Consider the following 19579-nt stretch of genomic DNA (forward strand, 5'->3'; position numbering starts at 1 on the left):
CATCTCTCACAACTTGCTATAAGACTACAATGAATCACTGTTCCCTGCAGAGCAGCGTTGAGGAGGCCAACACAGTTCTGCAACCGTGGGGAGGGAATGTTCAATTCTGTCTCTATGTGCTGCTACAGTCTTGACAAATACTGCCTCTCTGAAAGTGCTTTTTACGTTTCAAAGGAAGTGCCCATTGCCACCAGTGGAGGGCTGAATTCATAATGCCCAGCACTCCTTGCCTATTTCGCAGGAATCCAAGAGAATACAGGGAATCCAAAAATCCCTCTGTTCATGGAGAAAAGTAATCATCACAAGTCACCTTTCTTGTGGCATTGCATGACGCCATCGATCACCTCGCAAGTTTCTTCTCCTTGGCAAGTGATGGCCTCACACCTGAACCCTCCAGCTGCAGTGCAGATGCATTTCTCCTTGCAGTCATTGAGCACCACAGGTTCATTAGGCTAGGGATCAAGAGATAACAATAGCATAAGGGGGGAAAGGGTCAGAGAACACAGCCTAGAACCACTTGGAAAAAAAGATTTCCATAGTAAAGGAAACCACCATTGAAAATGTAAAACTAGCCGGGCTTGATCTGGCCACTGGGCATCGAGACCAGAATTCTGTTCTCACAGTGGCCAACAAGAAGCCATAGAGGAAGTCTGCAAGCCAGAGCTGAGTACAACAACATTCTTGCTCCAGCAGCAGAGATAGAAGCTAGCCATTGTGATTAATAGCCATGGATAGATTTCTGTTCCGTAAATATGTCTAATCCTCTTTCACAACCATTCAAGTTAGTGGCCACCACTGCCTCTTGTGGGAGTGAATTCCATAGTTTAACCAGAGATGGCTGACAAAAAGGGTTGTGTATAGGCAATCCAATACTGTCCCCATCACCACCACTGCCTCCCTCTCCACATACCGGGAAATATCTGCCACGCTCAAAGCAGCCACACTCATCCAAGGAGATGCATTTGAGACCATCAAAGAAGAAGCCAGGATCACACTGGCAGCCCTCGACACAGTATTCCGGGCATCGAATGTGGTCAGTCAGTCCAGCACAGTTGGTTTCACAGATGTTGGAACAAGTGGTATAATAACTGTTGGCAGGGCAAGTCACGGCTGCAAGAAAAAGGACACAGAGGGTTAATCGGTGGGTCCCTCATATAGCAGAAGCAGCAGAATTAAACCTGCCTGCTTTGGATGGGCATATGTGATGCTGGCCAGAGCAATGCTAGTCAACAAAAAGACCAGGTCACAGCACCAATGAGATTTACCCCTTGGAGAAGTGGAAGGAAGCAATGGAGGTTGATCCGTTAGAGATGATGAGATGCTAGCCCAACAACCTCTGCCGGCCCCCAAGTGGTCCTTGCTTGCTTACAACACCTTTTTACTTACAACAAGTCGGCAATGGCTCTGCCCGTCATTGCCCCAGGCACCACTTACTGCTAGTTTCCCCGCCTTGTGCCTTGCCTGTCTCAGTGGGTACCAAGCACCACTGGAAAGAAGGGAAAGCAGAATCAAGGGTCTCTTGGTACTCACGGCAGAAGGTTGCACTTCTCCAAGGCTCAATAGTGACCCTGGCCTCCTGGCAGGCTTTCATGTAGCTCTGGAGGCTCTGGCACAGAATCTGTTGGTCACCACCTCCTACACACAGGTCATTGATGCAGTTGTCCAGATATGGCTCGGGGTTCACTATGGCATGGCATGCACTGAATGGACCATTGGATGCAGTGAGGAGCCCACAGGAGCTGGGCTGTTTGAAAGCTTCTTTCTCCTCCTCCGCACAAACTGAGCAGCCCTCTGCACCACACCCATCCGTGCAGGGTACGCCAACGACTGGAATTTTCCAGGAGGCACCAAATTCATTCACATCAGTGACCACGGTGCCATCAGGGAGCTGAAGATCGTCACTCTGGTCTCCATTGTAGTTCCCACACAAGCCGCCTACGTAGTCCTGGTAGATGCTGGGAATAGTGACCCTCACGTGGGAATACAGGTCGTAGGTCAGTGCAAAGCCAAAGGTGGAGTCTATTGTGATACTGATCCCGTGCTGAAAGATTCTGAGACCCCCAGACAAAATATTCACAGGTAGGCGCTGCAATACTCCATCCACCTGGATAAATAAAGGGGATTGTCCTACTGAGTATGGTGTGCTATGCAATCCTTAGCCAAGATGCCATTCACACAATTAGCAGCTGGCTACTTGAAAATATATTGCAAGCTCATATGGAATGGACCTCGGCGAGAGAGGTAGGGTGTTTAACATTTTTGCGCTTTGTCATAGTCCCGAAACAGGATGGGTCATCTGCAGCTGCTATTTCTGTTGGGCTAGAGAAGAAAAGCTTCCATTCACTCAAATGGAATCTCTTTTCCAATGCAAGGAGCAAACACAGGGTGGGGATGATTCAGATTGAAAGTTTAGCAGTGCGTGGAGGTGATTATGATGATGTGTAAGACTTCCCTACTGCACATATTCACCCATTAGGGTGCAAACTTGGATCAGGCTACCAAATCTGCAATTGACTTCTTAGAACCATTCACACAGTAGTTATGTGTGTGAAAACTACTGCTTCTACTCTGGACCAAAAAGAAGGATGATGAGCAAATTATCTCCAAAACAATCTTCTAACCCTTAGGGAAATATCTCAGGATGATTAGCAGGTGACCTGATCCTGGTTACAGAGTGAGTAGGAGATGAACGCCCACCCCACCAAGCTTGTCGATTTGGCAGCATGAAGAGACTCACCAGCACTACTCCCCAGTTGTTCCCCAGCAAAACAAGCTGCCTGTCAAGGACCTCCACATAGACCATCGTGGGAAGTGTGATCTCCCCATTGCCCCAAGGCTCATTCTTGACAATAACAACTAAGGGTTTCAAGCTCTGGGTTGGCTTCTGCAGCTTGGTCAAGAAGTAAGTGCAGGTGCCCTGGAAGTTAATGATTCGGCCATCGAAGGACAGATAGAGGTCACCAACCACCGAGCACGTGGCATTTCCAACTGCGTGGCACTTGCGGTACCCTTCCACCGTTTTGCATTCTTCATTGGGGGTGCAGGGAGCGGTAACACACACCACGTTTCCACCAGCCTGGCACCTGCAACGTTCCTCGCAAGTTGGATAGAAATCTTCCAAGGCTGGATAATAGCGTCCCTTGTAGAAGCAGCCACACTCAGACATAGGGACGCAAGTGTCAGAACTCTTGACGAAGCCCTCATTGCACACACAGCCCTCCTCGCACTTCTCCGGGCATTGAGGCGGGACATGCAGGCTGCTGCAGGTCTGGTCACAGGCCTTGGCGCAATGTTCATAGTGACTGTTGAGCGGACAGGGTAGGGCTGCAAGTGCAAAACAGAGAGGTTAGCCAATGTTATGCTTTAGTGGTCTCGTTCAAATCTTGCATTTACAAAGCAGTAGAGGCTGGTCCATTCGGGACAATGTGGACCTGCCCCACCAAACCCGGCCTGGCTTTACCCAGCCCCACCTGAGTGTCTTCTTACTTCCAGCCATTGCAGTGGGTGGCAATAGCTGCCTGCCTACTTCCCCTAAGTCTTTGTGTTGCCCCATAAAACCCTGCAAGGAGGAGGATGGGGAGAAAACTAGAATTTGTTGTCTCCGTTTCTCATTGTTTCTGGCTCCAACTGCCTTGCTCACTACGAATCCTGCCATCACTGCTAAGAGAGGATCGATGTGAAGCCACATCACAGGTGCATGGTTGCTAGAGTCACAAACAGGGGATGGTTTGATATCATATTCTCTCACCTTTTCTGGCAGGAGGGGGAACAATAGAATGTGGAATCTTCCTGTCACACTTTTCCAGCAGAGAGCACACTGTATTTTGAATTGGACTATGAACTTTTGCAACTTTAAAGGATGGTTGCTTGGATCTGTCTAAGCCCTGTAGCCTGGGCAAGACATTTATTTGACTAAACGTGTGAGCGTGTGCGTTTATATAGACAATTTGAGCGTGATTTCTTTGTTAAAAGGGAAACATAGAAGGGAGATGATGAAAGACTGTCTGGTGGGCTTGGAGAGTTACCTCTTTCTTCTCTCCTTTCTTCTCCCCTGTTTCTAAACTGTTCTTTTATCTGCACTGTTCCCTCCTCTTATTATCTGCCCCTAGATTCTGCTGGAAATGAACTTGCCCTTCCCAGGAGGAACTGCTTCAAACAATGGAGCACTCACGGCAGAAGGTTGCAGACCTCCAGGGGTATATGGTGACCCCAACAGCTCGGCAGTCTGCGGCATAGCTGGCGATGGCCGCACACATGAAGGCATAGCGTCCCTTGTAGAAACAATAGTCGTAAATGCAATCTTGGAAGGCGCCCTCTTCGTCAACCTGGCCATGGCACTCCCGGAAGGGCCCATCCTTGGCCACAATAAGCCCACATTCCTGGCCTGCTGCACGCTGCTGGGCAGCTAATTCTTCCATCCCTGGGCATTTGGGGTCCACTATCTCCTTGCATTTTGGGTCAATGTTCTCATTTCCACTGCCGCCAAATACTGGCCTATCGGGAATGAGAATGCTCCCAGGCACAAGGGCATCATCTTCAGGGTTCCCGTTGAAGTTTCCACACAGGCCACGCAGGATGTCGGCATAGGTGTTGGGCACCGTGACTGACACCTTGCTGTCCCAGTTAAAGGTCACCACGAGGCCAAAGTCAGTCTCAATCACAGCATCCTGGCCCCTCCTATATAACTTGATTCTTCCTCCAGCTGCGCTATAGGGAAGGAAGGTTAGCAAGCCTTCGACCTAGGAAGACAGGAGAAGATGCTGCTGTTGAAAAAATGAAAAGGATATTTGGAGCTCTTGTTTCCCACCCCCATCATCTCAACAGGAGGTGTGGCAAACTCCAGTCCAGGGGTCTAGTGTGGCCGTGCAAGTCTCTATCTGACACCTTTGACCTTTCTGTGTTCACACACCCAGCCCCAGCCCCCAATTTGCACCCCCCTTGAGTGCTCCTGCCTGGTTGGAAAGCCAAACTCCCACTGGTATATGCCCTAGTGTAGTCCTTCCACAACTTAATAGGAAGGAGGATGTGGTCAGAATTAGTTTTCGTTGGCTCTCAGCCAGTGGACAGTGGCCACAACGCAACAGTCCTCTTCAAATTGCACCAGAGGGGACTAATCATAACCATAATGATATCCCACTGTTAGCCAGACTTACCAAGACTTTGCCAGAATATTGCCTGCTGACTATAATCTCAACATCATACACGTTGACTTGAACACTCCGGGTCCAGGTCACAGCAGTATTTCCCCGGTATTCATTCTGAACATAGATGCTGAACCCTTCCAATTCCAAGGGTCCATTGAAAACCTCAGCAAGCACATAGGCACAGGGCCCTTGGAAATCAAATCTCTTTTTGTCAAAGCTCAAGTAGTGGGGATCCCCAGATGCAGAGCAGGTGCTGTTCCCAGTCGGATAGCATCCCCGCACGCCTTTGACCACTTGGCACCGTTCCGTTGGTTTGCAAGCACTCGCTGCACACTCCACCACCCTCCTGGCCGGGTTGCACACACAACGCTTCTGGCACATGTCATCCGCCCAGAAAGCCTCATTGGGGGCATAGGGGCGCCCTTCGTACAGACAACCGCAGCTGCTCTTGGGGATGCATGATCCTTGGCTCAGCACAAAACCCTCAAGGCACTGGCAGCCTTCGACACACACAGCTGGGCAGAGCTTTGGCCCTTGAATTTGGTCATCCATGCAGGTGGCTGGGCAGGCTGTTCCGCAGATTTGGTACTGGCTGTTCGGAGGGCACTCCAGATCTGTAGGGAAGAGAAGGGGTTGGGTGGGTCACAGTGGTGATGTTATGTTGACCCTACTGGCAACATGGACTAACACAGCAGATGTATTCTGAATACAAATCTTGAGAATGAGAGCCTGGTCTTCTGCCCTGCCACCCAGTCCCTACACTGAATGCACTACTGTGCATTTATATTGGATCACATCCCCACTATGCATTCATAGCACTTTTAGACCACTTTAAGAATTATGATTTCCCCTAGAAAATCCTGGCAACGGTGGCTTGTTATTTAGGAGACCGCTCACCTTTAAGACCCCCATCTGAAACAAGGCCCCCTTCAGTTAGTTCATCCCCTTCTTTTCCTTGCTTTGCATACTCACAGCATCCAGAGTCCCTTCTCCAGTCACCAATTTGGGCTCCCTCGCTCTGGCAGGCATCGGCATAGGCTCCCAGGGCATCACACAAGGACTGTTTGTTGCCTTCGGTGGAGCAGACATCAAACACACAGTTTGTAAAGTAGATTGTGGGGGGCACCGTGGCATGGCAAAAAGCAAAGGGGCCATTGGAAACCTTGGTTAGCAGACCACAGTAGGCCTCTGACTCATACTTCTGGGCCTGATCGGATTCACAAGGCTTACATGGCCCATTGCAATCATGCCAGCAAAGGCTGCCAATAGTCGTCACCACCCAGCTTTCACCAAAGGCTGGGATGTTAGGGGCTGTGGTGCCTGCAGGGGTTTCGAGGTCATCACTGGGATTCTCATTATAATTCCCACATAGGCCACCGACAGCCTCCTGATAAGCACTGCTGATGGTGACACGGAGATGGTGACTCCAGTCGTAAGATACCTTCAGCTGGAAGTCCGTGGAAAGTATGACAGAGGTGCCAACCTGCAAAATTTGCAAGCTCCCACCCTTCAGATAAATGGGCAAGTGTGCCCGGATACCATTGACCTGTATTACAGAGGAAGAAAGACACAAGAGGGTAAAATCACCTTTTGCTCATGTGTAGCAGCAGAAGCTAAACTAAACTAAGCTAAGCCTGCTTCTCCATCTATTGGGCTACAAGTTTTGGCTCTTTTTGGATACGATTGGACACCATCTGGATGCCATGAACCTTAAAAACTGCATGGATTTGAACCAAATTGGACATGTTTGTTCCTCAGATTGTTCCTCAGGTTTTCCTCTTTCTTTGGATATGAGTGGCTGCCATTTTGAATCATGGAAGGAACCTTTAGAAGCTGCACTGATCCTTTGGTTTCTTCTGCTTCCCTAGCAATGCCGGGTAAAAATTTGCTGGTGGCTTATATGTAAAGATGTCTCATAGGTCAAGATGGCAGGGTCTAAAAATGTCACCAGTCTTTTGTTTTACAACTTGAACATGTACAGTAACCATCAGCTCACATGGCCGTCATGAACTCGTAAGTGGCATTGAACTTGCCTTCTGAATCAACTCTGAATCGATCAATACTCACCTGTACAAAACCAATTTCTGATCTGGTCATGGTGATGGTATACCCATAAACCTCAGTTGTCACCACAGTCACATAGGACACTGCTTTGTTCCCCCGGTTTTCATTCTTGGCAAAGATATGGAAAGATGGGAGTCCAAAGGTTTCAGCACGTGTCTTGACAATAGTATAGGTGCAAGTGCCTTGGAAGTCATACTTGCGTCCGTCAAAAGTGTTGTAGTGCGGGTCACCCATTGCCCAGCAGGTAGCATTAGAGGATGGCACACAGTGCGGTTGACCATTTATCATCTTGCACACCATGCCTCTTCGGCACAGCACATTGCTACAGGTGAGTTCTGGTTCAGCTAAGGACAGGAGGGAGGAAGTTATTTGCCAGCACTCTGAACCAATTAGAATTCATACAAAGTTTGCTACCACTTTGAAGATTTAGAAAAGCTTCATATTTTTAGTTTCAAACACTTTTTCAGATCTTGAAACTATTAAATTAAACATGCTGATTAATATTATCGCAACAATGGAAACTTTTTAACTTGGCTGCCGTATTGCACATTGCTTCATCTACTATCCCTAAACTCAGTTGCTTTCAAAATTATGAGCATTATTTTTAAAATAAATGAGGAGAATAAAAATTATTGCAAGCAAATGGGGTCAAATCTCTTAAATCTTACTATAGGTCTACAATCAATGACTGATACCTGCACCACATTGCCCCCTAGTGCTGCTCCTGCTTAGTGAGACTAGGCGTTATTTATACTAGGAATGGGGAACCTTTGGCCCTCTCTATGGTTTTGGACTCCAAGTCCCATCAACCATAACAAGCAAGGCCAATGGTCAGGCATGATGGGAACTGGAGCCCATGACACCTGGTGGGACACAGATTTCTCATCCCTGATTTAAACAGAAGACATTTCTTTTCCCTCTTACTCGTAATGGGGGCATTGACTGAGATTAGAAGCCCAAGTGAATTGCCCTCCCCCATGAACCTGGCACTGGCAGCAGGGGTCCCACAGCTGTATGTGTAGCCATTTTATTGCTGAGGGGGGTGCTACCCACTTCTGAATGTCCTCCCACTCTCTGCAGCTTGAATCCCTACATAGGGTTCAAGTTTTTTGAGTTGTCTTCTGGAAATTGGTAACAGAAGGGTCCTGAGGCTACTGAGAGGCTGTAGCATCTGCATGCCAGGAAGAAAGTCAAGGCAGGGGGAAGAACAACCTGGCCCCATCAATCAGCCAAAGAAGCAACGGGTGCTTGCTTCCCCCCTCCCTACCTTAAAGCATACAGTGGCACCTTGGTTGTCAAACTTAATCCATTCTGGGAGTCTGTTTGACTCCCAGAACCATTCGAAAACCAAGGCACGGCTTCCGACTGGCTGCAGGAGATTCCTGCACTCAATCGGAAGCCACAGAAGCAGCATCAGACGTTCGGCTTCCAAAAAATGTTTGCAGACTAGAACGCCTGCTTCCAGGTTTGCGGCATTCAGGAGTTGATGTGTTCGAGAGTCAAGCCATTTGACAACCAAGGTACCACTGTGCTCAGCTCTACCTGTCTGTGGTCCTGGAACTGCAGAATGGAACAGAAAGACACCCTAACCCCAACCATTGGCCAAAGGAACAAGAGCCATCAACTGCTATTGAAGAAAGAACACTAGAGTGTTGGCTGACCTAGTGGGGCACAAGGGTCATTGCCCCGCCAACCTGAGTCTTCCCTCAGCCAGCTTCCACTTGCATCCATTCTTAATTGCATCTAGTCCAGAGGATGGCTCTGAGTGTCACCTTCCTCCTTACTCTCAGTGTAGCATTTGTATAACTCAGAAGCGAGAAGGATGGGGACTAACCTCGAGTTAGCTTGCCCCACCTGTCATTGATTCAACTCCACCTACTATTGACCTCTCTGCCTTCTATCTCCACCAGTCCCAATGGACTCTGGCTGCCACTGCTAGCAAAGGAAGATGTGCCTGGTCTGAACTGGATATAAGCACTCTCTTGTAACTCCCTACCTTGCTCTTACCTTGAGGAACCAATCTGCCCTTTCTAACTTTTCCCTCTGCTTCCCTTTCTTTGTCAGAGCCCTCATGTATTTTATTATTATTCCTTGTCTTAAAAGCAGGATAAAAAGACAGCAAACACATGGATAAGCTTTGGAACCTTCTACTTACGGTCTCTGCCGGCACCACAAGACCCATAGCCATTCATATTTGCAATGCCCACACTGATGACGCAAAAATGGGACAGGGGGTTTGCCACTATGTAGGGCACAAGTATATCTGGCAGGTCATAGCTCCCCCAAGAGTACTCTGAGCCAGGAACTGGACTCCACTTCACTCCACTCAGGAGATTCTCATTCACCGTGAGACCACCAGTCTCCAAACTCTTCACCACCAAAAGAATAGAGTTCTTAAAGCCGACTTGCCCATTCACATTGTACGAGAGGCTGTAACTTTCAATGTCTGGAATCCCTATCAAGAAGGTGTCGTAGCTAAAAGACTGGGTGCTCCCACCATTACTATAGAGGAGCACCTGTATCGGAACATCGGCTGAGAGGTAGATTGGGGTTTGGGGTGAGATCTGAATCTTCTGGATCTGCCCACCTCCCAGGCTTATCGTCTGCTTTGATGTACCGCTCTGGTAGTTCAGGATGGTGGCTTGGGATGCTGAGACATAAAGGGTGTCAGTTTTGGTCTGCCAAGGTATAGGAGGGGCCACAAACGTCTTCCCCCAGTTGGACACGGGCAGGAGCTGCTCAAAGACATGGTTGCATTTAGTGTACCTCCACGAACAGGCATGGCCGGACAGGACAGCCACTGGTAGCTGAGAGACAATCCTAGTGCCGGAGAGATCACCTTTTCCTTGCAACTGGACTCCAGTGAAAGCATTTAGTGTCACACTCAGTTTACTTCCTGCGGTGTATGTTTGCCCATTGAAGGTCGTTGTGCTCGTCAGGTGGATATCGACCACATTAGGTCCCTGGGTGGTTAAGACAGCAAACTCTTGTAAATATCCTGTAGGGCCTATGGCAGGACCCACAACATAATGCTCAGTCCCTAAACTGCTCACAGGGTAGAGCAGAGCAGTTTCTGTGCTGTAAGGCTTGGAGCTCAAGGACACCACCGACACATCTTTGTCTGACTGGATCTGGACAACGCTAGAGAAAACTTTGCTGCCGATGATTTCCACAAAATTTGGGAGCTCAACTTGCACCATCTTCCCCTTATCGACAGTGAGCCTTCTTTCAAAGTTCTCTTCCTGCGAGCAGCCTTCACAAGGGACAGAGACTGTCACGGTGGTCGAGTCAGAGTAAGCGATGATCTGCACTTCCAGCTTGCCTTGCTGGTCAAAATTCTGCATAAAGGAGGTGGCAAAATGTGTCCCAAAGCTCCTACCAAGGCAGGTAACTATAAGGGCAGGCAGAAAAGAGAGTGAAGAAGAGGGTGGTAAAGGATATTGTAAGGTTAGACATGCTGAGTTAGAATGATTTCAGTCTCCTCCAGCCTTCTGTTTGCAATATCAACCTCTCAATGTATTCCCTTGCCCCCTAAAATGAATGCTCTCGTCCAGGTCTTCATCTAGCCAGGACAAGGGCTGTGTACTCCCACTGCGGTAGAAATGGATGGCTCTGGTCCACATCAATTTCTCATGTGTTCATTTCTAAGGATTTGTAAGAGCCACATTTCATTCTAGGCAACTTTCTGAGGGCCCCAGGGCAGGCTGGGCTGGGCCAGAGGCAAATGTGGGCAGAGCAGCAAATGTATTCTTACCCTTCCACAGTAGGCCAGTTTCTACGCCTGCTCACACACCCTTCTCTATCCTACATCTAGACGTGAGCCAGAGGGGCATGGGGCTTCAGTAAGCTGCTCAGCTGAGGCACAGAAGGCTCCCCATGCCACAGCTGAGGAGCCTCAACAAGTCTCTGGCTGGCAAGGAGACTCTCCCCAGAACACCAAAGAGATCCTCGTTTGGCTCTGGGGTTGGTCTTTTGAGTGAATTCCAGCACCTTTTTTTTCTACCTAGGTTTAAGGTGCTGGTTTTGACCTTTAAAGCCCTATGCGACCTAGGACCCATGTACCTATGGGACCGCCTCTCCTGGTATGCCCCGCGAAGGACCTTAAGGTCCACAAATAACAACACTTTGGAGGTCCTGAGTCTCAAGGAGGTTAGACTGGTTTCAACTAGGGCCAGGGTCAGCACTGGCCCCGGCACTCTGTCACAAGAGACTAGGGCCTTGCAGGACTTGACATCTTTCCGCAGGGCCTGCAAGACAGAGCTGTTCCGCCTGACCTTTGGTTTGGACTCGTTCTGACTCTTATGTTTCCCTCCCCTTATGGTCTTGATTTATCAGCTACTTTAAAATGAGGCTGCATTTTAAATTGCATTTTAACCTGTATTTTAAATTGGGGTTTTACTGTGATTTTATTGGTGTTAGCCGCCCTGAGCCTGGCTCTGGCCAGGGAGGGCGGGGTATAAATAAAAATTATTATTATTATTATTATTATTATTATTATTATTAGCAAAAAAAGAGAGAAAGCACTGGGGATTCCTACGTTTCCTATATAACTGGAGTGTTTTAACATAAGGGCATCAGGGGACCTTATGTTACAACTTATACAACAGAAAATAATATTTAGAAGTTATCGGACTCCCCACTACATTTGTATAGAAAAGGATTGCCTAAGACATCATTTTGTTGGAGCTGTAATAAGTGTAATGCTTCTTTATAACATATGTTTTTATAATGTCCTATACTTAGTAAGTTTTGGGGGGAAGTCATGGATTATATAAATATGACTGTGTGGAAAAAGCTAAAATTTTCAAAGGATAATATTCTTTTGAACTGTATGCCTACTGTAGGGAATTTGACAACCAGACAGCATAAATGGATTCTCTATGGCCAAAAGACTGATAATGCTGCATTGGAAAGATAAATATAAAGCTCCATTTATTCAATGGATTGAAGACCTGACTTCACTTCCCATTTATGAATGGGTTGCTTATAGACATAGACTCTGCAATGACAAGTATACTGAAATTTGGAAGTCATTTATACAAAAGGCAGTAGGTTAAAAATGGTCATTTTTAACTGTTAACAATTGTAATAAAAGGTAAAGGTAAAGGTACCCCTGCCCGTACGGGCCAGTCTTGACAGACTCTGGGGTTGTGCGCCCATCTCACTTAAGAGGCCAGGGGCCAGCGCTGTCCGGAGACACTTCCGGGTCACGTGGCCAGCGTGACATCGCTGCTCTGGCGAGCCAGAGCCGCACACGGAAACGCCGTTTACCTTCCCGCTGGTAAGCGGTCCCTATTTATCTACTTGCACCCGGAGGTGCTTTCGAACTGCTAGGTTGGCAGACGTTGGGACCGAGCAGCGGGAGCACACCCCGCCGCAGGGATTCGAACCGCCGACCTTTCGATCGGCAAGTCCTAGGCGCTGAGGCTTTAACCCACAGCGCCACCTGCGTCCCACTATTACAACAATTGTAATAGCGGTACACTATTTTCTTTTTTCGCTTTTTCTTTTCTTCAGGTTTTTCTTTTTTAAAAAAGCATCTGTTTCGTAAAGAAAAAGAAAGAAAGAAAGAAAGAAAGAAAGAAAGAAAGAAAGAAAGAAAAGAAAAGAAAGAGGGTTCTCCCAACCCCCTAACATTTCCCCTGCAAACCAAGTTCTCCTCCTCTACCAGATACTCACATCAGTGGTGGAGCGTGTTTCCATAGCATTGGGGGCAGGGGCATAGCTACCGGTTACAGCATCCGGAGTGGTAGGGCCAGGTCGATCTGCCCATGGGGGCGCCGCCACGATCCCACCTCCGCGACCTGCGCATGGCACCACTGCTGCTATCCACGTGTGGCGCTGGTGCTGCGATTCGTGCACAGCACTGCCGCCACAAACCCGCCACCACGATCACAGCAGTGGGGGGGCGAGCGCCACTCCACCGATCCGCCCAGAGGATTTTGTCACCCTCCCCCAGGGATTCCCCCCCACCCTCACCTTCCTCCACCAGTGACTGGGGGGCACGCATTTCAGGGGGCAGAGTGTATGGGCAAACAGAGCTGCCATTCACTAGCCCAGCCAGAGCCAGAGCAACCCCAACCCCGAGCCACTTTGTGAGGCTGGAATGATCCCAGCCTTACAAAGTGCACCTGGCCCTGCAGCGCTTTGCGAGGCTGGGATCTCAGGGAGGGTGGCGTGAGAAGGATGCCATGCACCCTTTAATCCCAGCCTCACCTTTGAGGGCCTGGGATCGAAGGGTGCATGGCTGTCGTGTCCTCCTCCAACCGCCCTCCCAAGCCAGCTCCATGGCAGAGGGCTGGCTCAGGGAGGGTGGCATAAGCAGCACACTCCCAAGAAAAATGTTCATTGGACGCTCACCCCAGCAAGCCTTCCCTGCTATGCCCCTGACTCACATTTATCTGCTAGGAAACTGAGCAGCCTCCCTGTTTTCCCTATACCTCCCCTGCCCCAATTTCTTTTCTCAGTTGATACATCAACATTCCAGAGCTCTTGGAAGCTCCCAGGTGCCTGTCAGGCCATTGGGAGAGAGAGAGAAATATTATTTGCCTTCTAATTACAAAAGCATATTGTTCTCCCACCTGTTTTCTTCAGCTGGAAGCCATTTCCTCCATTCTCATTAATACTCACCCCAGAATGCTGAGTTCCAGACCCAAAGGCAGATGAGGAAGAAACTTGTCCTCCCCATGGCTGGACAAGGAAAGAGAGAGAAGAAATCGTGTTTGGATATTATTTATTTTTGTATTATTTCACCAGATATAGATATATATACCACTTGATTGTAGAAAAAGACCTCAAAGGCGTTTACAGAAAAGATAAAAAATAAAGCGACAGAATTATTACTTTTTAAAAAATGCAACCATCATTTAAGACATACAGAAAGTTAAGGCTACAATAAAATAGCCTAAAACAAATTAAAACTCATACTAACTGGACAGGCTTTCCTAAATAATAGTATCTTCAGCAGGCACCCAAAAGAATACGGTGAAGGAGCCTGCCTGATATCAATAGGCAAGGAGTTCCAACGTTTCCGTGCTGCCACAGTAAACAATGAAGTTCTTACAGATGTGGTGTGAGTATTACGCGGCACCTGTAAAAGTGAGAATTCTGCCGATTGAAGTGGTCGAGTGGGTACATATGGGGTAAGTTAATGGGGTATGGAGACTGGAGCTTATGGGGCACTGTCCTCAGCCAGACCCTGCCTGCCTGCCTCCGTATTTGCAACCAAGCCTGGCTGTCAGTGTCCTCCTTCTTAGTCTTGGTTTCCCTCCTAGAACTCTGCAGGGAAGGAGATGGGGACAAATCTAGCAGCAATCAGTTCCATCTGTCAATATTTTTGCCTTTGCCTGTTAGCCTCCCTGCCTTTGCTGATCCAATCACAATGGGCATCAGCCACCACAAAACCTGGCTAGTTTATTATTGTTCGAGAAACTTTTTCAGCAGGGGGCTGGTCCACTGTCCCACAGACCTTGTGGGGGGCCGGACTATATTTTGGAAAGAAAAAAAAGTGAATGAATTCCTATGCCTCACAAATAACCCAGAGATGCATTTTAAATAAAAGGACACATTCTACTCATGTAAAAACATGCTGATTCCCAGACTGTCCGCAGGCCAGATTTAGAAGGTGATTGGGCCGGATCTGGCCCCTGGGCCTTAGTTTGCCTACCCATGTTCCATGGGTGTGTCACACTGCTGTCACCTCCCAAAAGTTACTGTGAACTTATCTCTGAAGAGTCTCTCCATCTTGGCATGCAGGAACAAAACACTCCTGAGGCTCCCTGAAGACTAACTTAAGAATCTAAGAAGAGTCAATGGCCTATCTAGTCCAGCATCCTGTTCTCACAGTGGCCGAACAGGTGCCTGAGAGAAACGGGCAAGCTGGATATGAGCACACCATCACTCTGCCCACCTGTGTTTCTCCAAAACTGGAATTCAAAATTACAGTCTCTTTGACATCACCATTGTGGGTAGTAGCCACAATGTAGTAGATTTGGCTAATCCCCTTTTAAAGCCATCTAAGATGGCGGCCCTCCCTGCCTCCCATGCGAACAATGAAGGGTGTCCATTATAGTGGTGGCTAGATTGTGGCTCCCCAATCCCCACCTCCCTAAACAAGAGCCGACTTCCCCGACTAAAGACTAAGGGTGTCCTTCGTGAAGGTTAAGTCCATCCATGACCAGCATAAGCCATATGCCTCTGGAGACCAGTTCCTGGGGAGCACAAGTGGAAAGAGTGCAGTTGCACACAGGTCCTGTCTGCAGGTTTCCCATAGGCATCTGCTGGGACCTGTGAGACCAGGTTGCTGGGCTAGATGGGTGTTTAGTTTCGTTTGAAATAGGATGGGCCTGTGCTGAAGGACAAAGGAAGTTAAGGAGAACAGTAAGGAACCCTGTAGCTCCTTAAAAGACCAATAAAGCTATGTTGTTGCATTTGCTTCTATAGGCTCAGGGGTGCCAACCTGAATAAAATATGGGGGTGGCGGTAAGCCCTGCCTCACATAATCAATCACAAGACATGGCACATGCACACCATTTGAATGGCAAGCCCCTGGCCCACCTCAAATATTTTATGGGGGCGTAAAGGGACCTCAGCCCCTACGAGCTGGATCCTATGTACAGTGGTACCTGGGGTTAAGTACTTAATTCATTCCGGAGGTCCGTTCTTAACCTGAAACTGTTCTTAACCTGAAGACCACTTTAGCTAATGGGGCTTCCTGCTGCTGCCATGCTGCCAGAGCACAATTTCTGTTCTCATCCTGAAGCAAAGTTCTTAACCTGGGTTAGTGGAGTCTGTAACCTGAAGCATATGTAACCTGAAGCGTATGTAACCCGAGGTACCACTGTATAAGCTAAAACCCTTTATTCTGAGATGAAATTTACAAGGTGGCAGCTAAAACCAATGAACATGATCCAGCCAAAGTTTAAACATTCTCAGATTCTATGAGATCCAGCTGGAGTTCAATCTATGCTGAATTCCCCAGCTGAACTCAATTATGGCTGGAGTACAACTCCCATCGTTCATGAGGACAAGCCATATTGGAGCCCAACAACATCTGAAGAGCGAGAGATTCTCTGGCCCTAGTTTGGTCCAGAATCTAAACCCACTAAATGTTGTGATGTTCCCATTTTCTTCTAATTCCAGTATCAAACATGGAAATGTCTACTGCCAGCCTTGCTGTGTTGTCCGCAGTGGTCATCCTCAAATCATCCAGAAATGCAGGGCATGACCATCATTTAGCATATACTCACCTGCAGAAGGGTGCTGTGCATCCCGCAATTGAGTTATTTTCATCCCCATATATAGGCTCCCTTTATCCTCATCCCAGAAGTGTGTTATTTGCATTTCCTCATGGCTGGAGAGAAAGACAGGTTCAACTGGATCCTTTAACATTCATCCATAAAATTTAACATTCCAGGTGGGGTACAGAATTCTAGTTACAGGGTCCCAATGGAATCTAATATTTCCACATACAATGGTTTTTTAAAAAAATATTTTTATTAGGAATTTGAATAAAACATATTATCTTAAAACATATCATCCAGAATTCCCCCCGCCCCATTTCTCCCTCCCATAAGACAACCCTCCCTCCCCAACTTCCCTCAGCTCCAATCTCTGGTTTCATTACAGATGCTATTCTCTGCATGTTACAAAATTGTATAAAGCCTTAATTTATCTGACTGATTATTGTCAAAAAATAAGTTTGTGAGTGTTTATTGAAAGCCTGCCAAGGAGTCCAGTTCACTTTGTTGCTTCTTTAAGTACTTTGTAAAAGGTTCCCATTCTTCTTTAAAGTCACAGTTATCCTTGTCCCGTAGTTTATGTGTCAGTTTTGCCAATTCTGCATAGTCCATCAGTTTCTCTTGCCATAGTTCTTTATACAGATAGGTAGCCGTGTTGGTCTGCCATAGTCAAAACAAAATTAAAAAATTCCTTCCAGTAGCACCTTAAGTTCTTTAGTTGGAGTATCCTCATTCTTCCATCCTTGTGCTATTAGGACACTTGCCACCGTTGTTGCATACATAAAGATATTTTTCAGCTTCCTTGGCAAGTCTTTTCCTACAATCCCTAACAGAAATGCTTCAGGTTTCTTAACAAATGTTAGATGGAACATTTTCTTCAATTCATTGTACAATGGTACCTCAGGTTAAGTACTTAATTCGTTCTGGAGGTCCGTTCTTAACCTGAAACTGTTCTTAACCTGAAGCACCACTTTACCTAATGGGGCCTCCTGCTGCTGCTGCGCCGCTGGAGCACAATTTATGTTCTCATCCTGTAGCAAAGTTCTTAACCCGAGGTACTATTTCTGGGTTAGTGGAGTCTGTAACCTGAAGCATATGTAACCTGAAGCGTATGTAACCCGAGGTACCACTGTATATCATTTCCCAAAACTTTTAAATTTCATTACAGTCCCACCACATATGGTAAAATGTCCCCCCCCCCTCTTTTCCTTACACTTCCAACACATATTTGAGATGGTTAATATTTCCACGTACAATGTTGACCACACAACATAAACAGCAGCTAGAACACACACACATGCACACAGAATGAAATTTAACTGAATTTTTAAAATCACCCTGGTCCTATATGTCTGACAGAATATTCTGCGTAAATTCAGAGAAGGTTTTTCAGCAATGGACTATGGCACACAGCGGAAGCTGAATTCTATGGGATTGCCAGGCCTCCATGAAGCACAGGTGAATGCTGTCCACTGAACAACATCAAGTTCTGCCACTTTCAGGGGGCCTGCGCAATGTGCACTGAAAGCAAGTGGCAATCGCATCAGGGAGGGGGGCTTAAAGGGGTGGGAATGAGGAGGGGAACATAGAAGGAGCATACAACCCTCAGACCACTTGGTAAGTACTTTTAAATGAGAAAGTCAGTGATTCCAGGAGCCTGTATAAGGATTGCCCATGAAATATCCACCTTGGTCATACCTTTAATGGGTCATACTTTGTCATCTACTGTACAAAGATACCCAAGATCCTTTGGCAGCTGAAACCACTGAACCTCTCCTATGCCCTCCTTTGGGGTTTTCCTAAGAAAAACTCATCAATTTCAGTGTTTTCCTAAGAAAGAAGCTCAACAGTGTTGGAGCCTCCATAACTTTCAGGGTGTCCTGGTTTTTACTTTTTGAAATATGGCAACCCTACTTTTGCAGTGAAATAAGTCCGCTGAATTTAATAAAATTCTGCAGCTGGCTCAGGATTACTCAGCCTCTGATGAAAGAGACACCTATTTTAGTCCCTTGTACCCTTGTTTTTATGTACAGGGCTGAGAGGACACACACATTCATTACATTTTGCTTCTGAAACCAATTAAAGGCAGATTACAAGAGAAGATGTAATCTGGCCCCACTGACATCCTATGAATGCAAGCTACGTGCAGTTCCTGGAGACAGCTCTGACCATGCTATTAGATCTTGGGTTCTTCTGCCCTGACTGGAGCCTGTAAGAAACACAGAGAGCCACTCACAGCTTTCCAACCCATACATACCCACACAGAAGAAATGTGGGTGTGGCCATCTAACATGACAGCTTCAAGAGCAAAATCTCATTATCTTTCCTTTTCTCCCCCTACGAGGCAATGGTTTTTATGTACAAGTTTAAAACTATTTGAAGAAGCCTTTAAAGAATTTTATCACTTGAGATCATTGTCAGAGCTCAAGGATGGGCAGCTAAGCAAACAAGGAGGTATGAGAGCTACGTCAGAATATCACCCTCGTTAAACATACTTTGACAGAAAAGCAATAAACTGTGATTGGGCCAAGCAATATTCTATAAGTTTACATGTCAGTGGGTCAAGGAGTCTAGCAATCTGATCAGCAAAGAATCAGGGAGGAGTCCTTATCTTCCACTGTCCTGCCAGGAACATTTGAGACAAGACCTGCACCGAAGCCTGCAATAAAATGATTGGCTGAAGATGCCTTCTTTCCATCATAGCTATATTTTTGTTGCTGTTGCAAAAGGGCGAGTTATTCAGCGACGTCTGGAGAGCCTAAAGTTCCCCACTCCTGCCCAAGAATCTAGAGATGTATTAGCACATTCTATCCCATGTTGTGGAGCGGCCTCTGCAAATACTTTTCTTATCCTCTAGAGGGTGCAATGCTAAAGGCTAAATACTCCATAGGCAGTCAAAGTACAGTGGTGCCTTGGTTCTCAAACTTAATCCGCTCCGGAAGTCCGTTCCAAAACCAAAGCATTCCAAAACCAAGGAGAACTTTCCCATAGAAAGTATGGTAAAGTGGATTTGTCCATTCCAGACCTTTAAAAACAACCCCTAAAACAGCAATTTAACATGGATTTTACTATGTAATGAGACCATTGATCCATAAAATGAAAGCCATAAACAATGTACTGCAGTCACACAAT

General features: G+C 47.1%; 1 protein-coding gene across 1 annotated transcript in view; it reads right to left on the reverse strand.

Moving 5' to 3' along the window:
- LOC307221453 (IgGFc-binding protein-like) overlaps window positions 1–16482 on the reverse strand; it is a 30152-nt gene extending 13670 nt beyond the window's left edge. The window contains exons 1-11 of the mRNA XM_079985873.1: window positions 16457–16482; window positions 13839–13898; window positions 9364–10599; window positions 7212–7552; window positions 6117–6690; window positions 5154–5758; window positions 4172–4739; window positions 2738–3324; window positions 1531–2104; window positions 911–1110; window positions 311–452 (exon numbers count right to left, since the gene is read on the reverse strand). Of these exons, the coding sequence (XP_079841999.1) occupies window positions 311–452; window positions 911–1110; window positions 1531–2104; window positions 2738–3324; window positions 4172–4739; window positions 5154–5758; window positions 6117–6690; window positions 7212–7552; window positions 9364–10599; window positions 13839–13896 (4885 nt within the window). The 5' untranslated portion in view covers window positions 13897–13898; window positions 16457–16482. The remainder of the gene's footprint in view (window positions 1–310; window positions 453–910; window positions 1111–1530; window positions 2105–2737; window positions 3325–4171; window positions 4740–5153; window positions 5759–6116; window positions 6691–7211; window positions 7553–9363; window positions 10600–13838; window positions 13899–16456) is intronic.
- Between the last annotated feature and the right edge of the window lie 3097 nt (window positions 16483–19579).

Source organism: Podarcis cretensis (genome assembly GCF_951804945.1).
Source record: "Podarcis cretensis genome assembly, chromosome: 8".
Lineage (NCBI taxonomy): Eukaryota > Metazoa > Chordata > Lepidosauria > Squamata > Lacertidae > Podarcis > Podarcis cretensis.